The sequence below is a fragment of the Notolepis coatsorum genome (assembly GCF_963971535.1).
Source record: "Notolepis coatsorum genome assembly, chromosome: 19".
Taxonomy (NCBI): domain Eukaryota; kingdom Metazoa; phylum Chordata; class Actinopteri; order Aulopiformes; family Paralepididae; genus Notolepis; species Notolepis coatsorum.
In genome coordinates, this window is record NC_140183.1 from 4,106,366 (window position 1) to 4,116,787 (window position 10,422).

Sequence of the window (10,422 nt, forward strand, 5' to 3'; positions counted from 1 at the left end):
GCTCTTGAAACTATTAATGTGTCCTTAAATGTCCTTTAAAAACATTTTCATCACATGTCTAATCTTCATTTAGTTTTTCAATTATTTTTATTTTTTTTGAACAAATGTTTTTTATTTTCCCTTTTTTAACACAAAACTAGACAAACAATACATTAATAGTAGAAATCTATGATAAATCACAGGACAATGACCAACATAATAATAACAATAATGACGGTCCATTAATTAAATCAAAATAAATGTAGATTGAAAGACATAAAAATAATAAAAACAATACAATACAATACAATACATATGCTCTTGCTCGCTCTTCATCACTCTTTCCTTCCCCTTCCCCCCCCCCCCCCCCCCCCTCAGGACCCCCACTTGGACTATACATCCACTATTTCATTTAACATCAGAAAATTACAAGTTCATATGCTACCCGTTATCTTCTCTACCACAGCTAACCAGATTGCTATGCTGGCTTCATTAACACCTAAGATTCGTGCAGTAGATATCTCTAGATAAATCACATCGAGATGGGTAAGAACCCATACCTTTTTCAATTATTTTCAATTTAATTTCATCGCATTCTATTTTAATCGGTAGAATGCGAGGTTAACTCTTTTCAATCTGGATTTGATCTCATCTGATGGAACAACCCGTGTCTCTGCGGGTAAAGTAGTAGAGAGATTTGTCTTTGTCACTCTTGTTTATTCTGGGTGTAATGTACACGTCATTGAGTACAGTAGGAAGGTACAGTAGGAAGAGCGGCTCTGCAACCCACAGATATGATGCAGAGCCAGGGCTGGAAGATACCGCCAACATATCACATCACCACATTTTCTCTTAGTTTTGACGATAAAATGGTATTTGAATTACAATGGGATATATTTCTCACGTCTTTATCTTGTAATACAATTGTCATGGTGCTATTTCCTTCAAAATTGTCTATTTTATTGTCCTTTTTTATATTGCTGCAAGTAACAACCTTTTCATTAACTTAAATATACAGTATGTCAATGTCCTTTTTTTTATATTCATGGAATACATTTTCTGATGCACCTAAATACATCATCAGTGATGTAACAGTGTATATATATATATATTGTGGATGATCTTATGGCCAAAATCCATACTTTGCATGGATCCATACCTTCATATTATTTTGTACACCTCCCTAATTTAACCTTTACCCTCCCTTTAGTGTGAATGTTGTCTTTTCACTGTCTTTTACACAGATGAGTTATAATATTTATATAAAATACAGGGTGGAACTCCTATTGAAATGGAATGGTTAATGTGCACGTCACCTTAGCCACCAAGTGGCGCCACAGTGGCACAGTGGTTAGCCATGTTGCCTCCAGAAGGTCCTGGGTTCAAACCCCAGCAGGAGGCCTTTCTGTGTGGAGTTTGCCATGTTCCCACACACACACAAAAGACATGCAGGCTATTTTTACTGCCATTGCCCTGGGCCAAGGTACTGGTATTACAACTGGAGTTGGTTTCACCCCCATGTGTGGCTGCCTACTGACAACCGCTCCTAAGTAGTTAGGATGGGTTTAATGCAGGGGAGGGATTTCCCCCCCAAGGGGATTAATGAAGGTTCAACTTAACAAGGTAATGTCCCCTCTGTTTGTGCTCAGTGGTGTGAGCACCAACAGCTCAGCAGGTGCGAGTGTGTGTTCAAGTGAAACTAACAGGGTGTTGCTGGAACATGTACTCAAACCCTGAGTAAATAAAAACAACAGGCCTTGTTATTGCAGGTGTGTGTGTGTGTGCGTGTGTGTGTGTGCACGTGTGTTGCAGTTACATGGTGGGGTTATCATAATTTTTGTCATGATCAACTGAAGGCGTATGCTATGGAACAATTATGTGCTTGGCTACTACTTGGGTTTTCAGAAAAAGGCCAGCTATGTGACGCTAATCTCTAGCTAGTATCGTGTATTTCATCCCCTGTCTCCAGTGTGTGTGTGTTTGTGTCTGTCTCAGAACGGGAGATGTACTCAGCCGTTTTTCAGTCTAGTATTAGTATTGGTTAGAGCTGCCGCGGTTACCGCAATATTGCGGTATCGCTGTTACGTCACGCCCACCGCAGCGTTTAACTGAATACCGCATCAACGCTGTTTTTTATAATAATACTCTCAACCAAAGCAATGCAAGGGAAACATTTTGATTGACAGTCGAATCTGCCAATTACGTCACACCGCTTGCACCCGCCTCTGCTGTTGCCACCAATCGGCAAGCGCCTATTCGGTTTTTACTTCCTGGATGTTAGCCATTGATCACAACAAGGCTAATAACATTAGCTCCCCGCCGGAGTGGACTACCAGAGCTCCAGTCCACAGGAGTACTAAACGAGGCATAATGATTTTACTGCAACGAATGTTATAATAAAAGCCCTTCGTTCTATACACTTGTCTGATTGAAAACTTTATTAACAGACCGCAGAATGTGCACAACTCAGCACGCTCTGAGCAAAGGAAGGAACGGAGATATGAATTGAGTAATGCTTGCCTTGCTATGGTCCGGTAAATACGCTGATGTTATTGAACGTGTAACTATATAACGTTAATGCCACAAAACGAATGCCTTTGTTAACACTATGGTCGCCAAAAACGCCTTACCACGTCATTCCTCGCCATGCTCATTCTGCCAAAGACGCCGTACCACGTCTTTGAGATCAATATTTCAAAAATCTGTGATCGCAATCATATTTCTCCCCCGGAGACTTGAGATCTACTGTTGATCCCCTCTCAACTCTCCAACGGTTCAAGAGCGCCATCTGGTGGCCGATCGGCGGATCGCTCAAACCGGAAACAGGAAACGGAAGCTGGTGCTCATTCCAATTCGGTCCGATCACTCGCTAATAGTCCCAGGACTCGAGCTGCACACAATGGATAGCAATCCGTTACCAATAACTCGATAAACAACATGATTTGGACGTATATACTATTATACAACCTGGAGATGGATCGCATATTTCTACATCCCATAATAGGAATATTTCTGCTCCACGCTCATCGCCCAACGGCTCGAGGAAGCTACGGTGAGATTCAGCGTTTTTTTTTAACGTGTTCGATATAAACTGCTCTGATGATCATATCACCCACACTAGATGAATCATCTAACGTTGGCCACAGAATTATAAACGACCCCCCCCCCCCCATCCGGTCAACATCAGATGATAAGTAGTAACTTCTAGAAGCACGTCCATTTGAAATTTTTTATCTGGCACCGATCTGGCTATCAAACTGTATTTCATCATCAATATAATGCATTTAGGGCTATAAATCACGTTCTGGAGAAAGCTGCAGAAAACGATAAAAACATACTTATACTTTAGACCATATTTTTAGTATGAATATGTGAATGAAAAAGTATAACGTTGCTACACAATGAACAATAGATAATTGATGTTGAATGGGCCATAATAATGTCAATTTAGCAATACAATTAAAAAAGTTATAGCCCTGCAAAGAAGGGGAACTTCTCCATAGACAAATAGAGCTGGCGTGGGATGGTTTATTAAGAAAATAAGCCTGGCGACCAAAGTGTTAATCAAGTAGTAACTTTATAATAATAATATGAAAAGAAAGGGTCGGGGGGGTAACCACTGGGCGCTACCAGCCTACCACCCCTGCCCGCGACACCGAGTGAACGGCGCACGACCAGAGGGGAGACTTTGAATCCGTGTTTCACTTTCAATAACGAATGCGTGCTTGCCGAATCCCAAACAATATTCATGCTGCAAAGTCATCCTCTAAAGATAGACATTTAGACTAGAGGCAGGCTATATGCTATAAAGAGTAGAAAAAAAAAATGCATTCCAACTTTTTTTTTTTTTGCGGTTATATTGTGGCGGTATGAAATATTACGCAAATTTGTGCGGTAAAGAAAATATCAATACCGCGGCAGCTCTAGTATTGGTGTTGCAGCACGCTGCCACTCAACTTATGCACTCTGTACGATGCCATTGCTGTTGTGATGTGGGAGTTTGCACACGCGGGGTAAGGGAGAGGTGGGCTATCGCGTCAACGGTTCAGGAAAAGACTTGTATCGCTTGTAAAGACGGCGACGCAAGGGGAGCGTTTTCAGAATTGCGCACTCTGGGAGCAGGTTTCAGAAAACGGCGTCTTCAGGCTGCCACAACGCAGTTCTGTGTGGATGAAAGGTGCATACGATCAAATACTCTGCCTGATACGACCGAAATCGGTTTTGTCTGCACATGGCCTAAAACACATACATGCTCAGCAGGATATCACACAGGGCTGCTAACAGTGTAGCCAGACATTTTTCAAGTTCAAGTAGTTACTTTTAATTAAATACATCTTTACAAAATAAAGTGTATGAACAAAGTAAAGCAAGATTCATCATGACCACGTAGGCGTTTATAGAAGCTTCTGTGCCGTCCATTCCATTTTACATTTTGATAAAGTAGGCTACAGAACATGTCAACATTCATGGATGATTATGATTAGCCCATACAGGCATGTTGTCCAATAGTTGGAGATGCTGAGAAAAGCTGACTCTGGAGTGATCAGTAGATTATAGGCTACTGTTATTGATGACAAACTGAAAGCTGTTGTGAGCATGTGGCTGCTTGAAATGCGTGAGGCCTGGGTGTGATTGAGAGCCCATGTTGCGCTGGGCTGCTGTGGGAACATTCACAAGTAATATCACACATCACAATGCAGCAGTTGATTAAAACTTAGGGCTGGACGGTATGGTCTAAAATGTATATCACGGTATAGTTTGAAGCGTAGATGGTAACGGTATATATCACGGTATATTCATTTATCTTAAAATGTCTATATAAATGCTTCTGAAGGGGTAAAACACTGGTATGGCAGCTATTACTGTACTCTTGTATTACTAGGACATATTTCACATAGTACAGAGGTATTTTAAGAACATTTACTGTCCAAAACTGCAATAGAAAAATGCTAAATCTTTTCTCACGTTACTTCCATCTCTGAAAAACACTTTTTTTTTCATGAAATACAATACAATCAAGCGGCACAAAGTGAAAATAAAAACTACAGAAGGACGGGAGGTTTCTTTCCCTCAAACAACTCAAACACAATAATAAAACTCCAACATAACTTAACTTTAGTGTACATTTTTGACAACGTAGAGAGAGAGAGATAGCGTGATGTAATAGGTTTGAGTTTGAGGTTTGAGCGTCCTAAGTTGCCGTGGTTGATGTGTCACACCAGGACGTCATTGTCAACACAGAGTTGGAAACGGGAGCAGCCCGATGGATAAAGCGATATAAAGAAACAAATAGCCAATAAATGTGGGGTTATCATTGAACCTCTGTTGTCAAGCCTCAATATACCCCCCCCCCCCTTTCCTCACTAATGGACCTGGTGCCACGGGGTCACGTTTGAATGTTACTACGTTAGTTACCGGCTAGGCTGGACAAGATATGCCTCCTAAAGTGTCTAAACGGAAGTACACGGCTGTCCCTGAGCAACGACCGGAGTGTTGAATGTCCCGTGACTAAGACGGGGAGGACGTGACCCTCTTGCGCCGCCCCTGTGCCTCAAATAGATCCGCTATCAACTCTATCTTTAATCTTTCAAAATGTTCAGTTGCTATCGCTATTAGCTCTATCTTTAATTTTTCAAAATGTACAGTTGCTATTGCATGCACTCATCTGTGTTTCACCACACACTTGAGTGCATGCTTACCAACTGTCCGTCTGCAACACTACTATCACCGACATCTAAGAAGGGAGATCCCCCCTTGAACGGCCCTTCTAAGGTTTCTCTCCTCCTCACTGCCTGTGGAGCTTTTTTTTTCCCTATTGTTAGGTTTTAGTGAGTTTTTCCTTACCTTCGCGTGGGGTATGTCTGGGAGTGCTTGCATTCTTTCATTTATTTGCATTCATCTAAAAAATGTTTGGACCCTATGGTGTTCTTGTTCTGTTCTTGACTTATTGTTATGTTGTCTTCTTGACTTGTTTAAAGAAGACCTGTACGGCCCATGGGGACATTAACGTGTGTTGTCGGGCCCTATAAATAAATTTGATTTGATTTGATTTGATTTACAGGCGTTCCGGTTTTCGACAAAACAATTATAGAAACGTGTGAAGTGCACAATATTTCCTCGTTTTTAAGCCACTGCAACGGCTTTAGCCTGAAGAATTTACTACATGACCGGGACGTTCTAGCTTGTTTGCCGACGGGATTCGGGAATAGTTTGATCCGTTTCGGAGGCAGCTTCCGGGGGAAGTACATACACCGGAAATTCTACCCCATAGACACTTTCGGCCGTAGTTCTTTACCAGGCTTTATCTCACGGAGATAAAACTGTGAACGAGGTTAGTTATCGGCTAACGTGAGTTCGCTTAGCGGCTAACGCTAGCCCGTTGCTGCGCTAAAGCAAGTCTCCTCTCATCCTCCTTAGCCAAATTGAAAGGCCAAAACGATATGGCAAGTTCCGTGAGCAAGTGGAGGAAAAACTCTGTACAATTAACGACCACTGCAAACGTCGAGTGAATCGCCAAGTAACGTTAACGTCATTGCTACTTTAGAGCTGCTCTAGACCAGGGGTTCCCAAACTTTTCAGGCCAGGACCCAGAAAATAAGGCGTCAGAGAGCCGCGGCCCAATGCACATCGTCAGGCTTTTATTTTTATTTTTTTTGCCAGGCGACCGATTTTTTATGCCAAATATCACTTCAATCCTATTAAGTTAGTTCAAGTTAGTTATTCATTTATATGTGCTATTTATGAGAGGGCTAACTTGTTGCAAAAAAATAATGATAATAATAATAGCCTCATTAAAATACTATTGTTGCTTCGGTTGTTTTCAGCGTTTTATGTGCATAATCTGTTATTTAGTTTGAAATGTTCGTTGAAATAAGTAGATTTTTCGTTTTTGTTTATTTATTAAGTTAATATAAAACCATATAGTCACATTTTAGAATACAATAGAATAGAATTTTAGAATACAACTAGAAACACTGTCCTGGCCTGCTTCTAAGTTCAGTGGCCTGACAAAAAAAATTAAAATAAAAAAATAAAAAATAAAAAAAAGTTTTTATTTTTATTTTTTTTATTTTTTTTTAAATCATCTCGCGGCCCATCCGTGGCTGCTCGCGGCCCACCTTTGGGTCGCGACCCCGACTTTGGGAACCACTGCTCTAGTCTACCGGTCACAAGGTGGTATAGTCAAAATCCATACCCTAGTGCAAATTCATACCGTTTATTATATACCGTATACCGTTTATACTGTCCACCCCTAATTACAAGTGTGTTATAGCCCAAGTAAAAATGCCTGTTGAAAACAGAATAAAGATGTTTTACTTTGTAATAAATGCTATTTATCAAGACCCCTAAGCTCTGCATCTTCTGGCCGCCTCAGACCTACTCCTATCCGAACTCCCGGAGGGTCATCAAAGAGAAGCTGCCTATTCTCAGTCCTTGCCCCACAATGGTGGAATGAACTACCCACCCCAGTTTGGACAGCCGAAACCCGTCCAATCTTTCGCCGTCGACTAAAGACGCACTTCTTCAACCATTATCTGAAAATAAAATTAAAAAGAACCCTAACTAACCTTACTGTCATGCACTTGTCCTAATTTGCTAACCTACACTGTAGCACTCAACTACGGAAGCCCTAAGAGGCCATACATTCATACATTTTATTTACTCCGTTTTCCCGTGATAACGACTTATTATTTCGTTATCTCGACGTAACAAAGATCGTTTTCTCGTGATAACGGATTAATTTATTTCGTTATCTCGAGATAACAAAGTCCGTTTTCTCGTGACAGCGACTTATTATTTCGTTATCTCGACATAACGAAGATTGTTTTCTCGTGATAACGGATACACTTATTTCAGGGGGGTACATGACATACAGATACAGGTACAGTATACAGTACTGTTACATTTGTGACATACAAGATATGCAAATATACAGTACTGTTAAACAGAGATCCTAACAGAAAGTATATACATACTTTCTGTACATTTGGAGGGGGGGGGGGGGGGGGGGGTTCGGACATTTACAGGGGCCAGTTTCAAGTTGCAGCCTCACTTTGAGAGCTCACAACAAGATCGCTAACGCTGTGGCGTCCTTGACGAAGACGGACAGGAGCACTTGGATTGGTCCCCTGGCGCGGCTCACGTTGCGCCTGTCTGCTCCCGGCTGCCCTTGGGGGGGAAGGACGACGGGATGGGTTAATCGCAGAGACGAATCGCATACATGCATCGCATGCATGCCGATTAATGACCTCTGACCTCTCTCTCTCTGATCGCGCCGCCGGTAAAGCTGAACCCTTGCTAACCGCCTTCTTAGATGACGCACACTAATGTGTGTATTATCTCTAACAGCAAGGCATGAAGCTGTGCAGCCTGTCTCAGGCCTCGATCGAAGAGACATGTGACGCGGTGATCAATCACCTCCTGCTCCTCTGACATTGCTACACTGAATGATGTTTCCTGCAGTGATCTAATATACTATCGTTTAGTTTTCTCGAGATCTCGAGAAAATTATCCCCTTATCTCGGGAAAAACAAATTAAATTAACTCGTTATCACGGGAAAACGGAGTAAATAAAATGTATGAATGCATGGCCTCTTTAAGCGCTTCCGTACTCAACACTTTGATGAACATTGTTACTCGGCTGATAGAGTTGTGCCCTTCCTGATCACTTGTCGTACATAATTTGTAAGTCGCTTTGGATAAAGCGTCAGCTAAATGACTAAATGTAATGTAAATGTAATTCAATTTTAATGTATTTAAATTGTAACTAATTACAATACTTAAAACTAAATATAATTAACACATTCCCTGCCATTACTTATATCCATCAATATAGCTAGTCTGCCACCACTCTAAGCCTATGGAGATGTTCACCTTCTTTGCAGGGCTATAACTTTTTTAATTGTATTGCTAAATTGACATTACTATGGCCCATTCAACATCGATTATCTATCGTTCAGGATGTAGGAACGTTATACTTTTTCATTCAAACATTCATACAAAAATACCGTCTAGAATATAAGTATGTTTTTATCGTTTTCTGCAGTAATTCCTAGAACGTGAGTTATAGGCCTAAACGCATATATAGATTATCGATTGCCGTTTATTCTCGATTTATTCAACTGTATATGATCCTATACGTTATGCGTCATCATGCGCGGAGGAAAGGGGGGGGGGGGGGGGGGTCGTTTATAATTCCGTGATCGTCAGTAAATGCTTTATGTAGTATGGGTGATATATTGATCAGATCGGTTTGCAGTGAAATGAATAAACAATTGGGCTGAAAATAACGTTAGCGTCCTCTTACCGTTCGCCAATGAGACTGGCGGTGAAAGATCCCAGGTATAGGACGTCGATCGCCTAGGTCCATTTCCGGTTTGTATGTCACAATAAACGCCGAAATCATATCGATTATTAAGTTTATAAAGCGATCCATTATGTACATAGTGTCTGTCGGGAGCCTTGCGACAATATCTGATGGCCGGATGAATTTAATCGACGCACACCTCCCACTTCCTGTTGTTCGAGTGTAACTCGCCCGACCATCCACCAGGCGGCGGTATTGAGCCGTCGTTGTATTGAGCCGTAGGGTCCAGCTGCAGCGCCGGAGGTGTATATATGAATTATGAATGCCATGGCGAAAAAATGAAATATTGATCTCAATATCGCTGTACAGCGTGGTCTGGCGGTCAAAGCATGGCGGGCAATAACGTGTTACAGCGTTTCCGGCGGTGGATGTGTTAAGTAAAAGTAAAATGACTCAAATACAGTACTATTCCAGAGGAGATAGTATAATGTATTTGTATATTATTAGGATGTTATAATGTGTGTATTACAGTACTATCCTAGAGGAGGAGAGCATATAATAACATGGTATAATGTGTGTGTTACAGTACCATCCTAGAGGAGGAGAGCATGTAATAACAAGTTATAATGTGTGTATTACAGTACTATCCTAGAGGAGGAGAGCATATAATAACATGTTATAATGTGTGTGTTACAGTACCATCCTAGAGGAGGAGAGCATGTAATAACAAGTTATAATGTGTGTGTTACAGTACCATCCTAGAGGAGGAGAGCGTATAATAACAAGTTATAATGTGTGTGTTACAGTACCATCCTAGAGGAGGAGAGCGTATAATAACATGTTATAATGTGTGTTACAGTACTATCCTAGAGGAGGAGAGCATATAATAACAAGTTATAATGTGTGTGTTACAGTACTATCCTAGAGGAGGAGAGCGTATAATAACATGTTATAATGTGTGTATTACAGTACCATCCTAGAGGAGGAAAGCATGTAATAACATGTTATAATGTGTGTGTTACAGTACCATCCTAGAGGAGGAGAAGGCTCAGCAGAAGGAGAGGAGCAGGATGGAGATGAGGAGACAAGTTACTGTGTCCTGGGACTCTGGAGGCTCCGACGAGGCTCCTCCTAAA

At 41.3% G+C, this 10,422-nt stretch overlaps 1 protein-coding gene across 1 annotated transcript in view; it reads left to right on the plus strand.

The window, feature by feature from the left end:
• The window catches only part of ptk2ab (protein tyrosine kinase 2ab), a gene marked incomplete at its 5' end in the record, with an annotated part of 181,706 nt that overhangs the window by 155,682 nt on the left and 15,602 nt on the right, over window positions 1-10,422 (plus strand). The window contains one exon of the mRNA XM_084335922.1: window positions 10,311-10,417. Coding sequence (XP_084192048.1) covers window positions 10,311-10,417 — 107 coding nt within the window. The remainder of the gene's footprint in view (window positions 1-10,310; window positions 10,418-10,422) is intronic.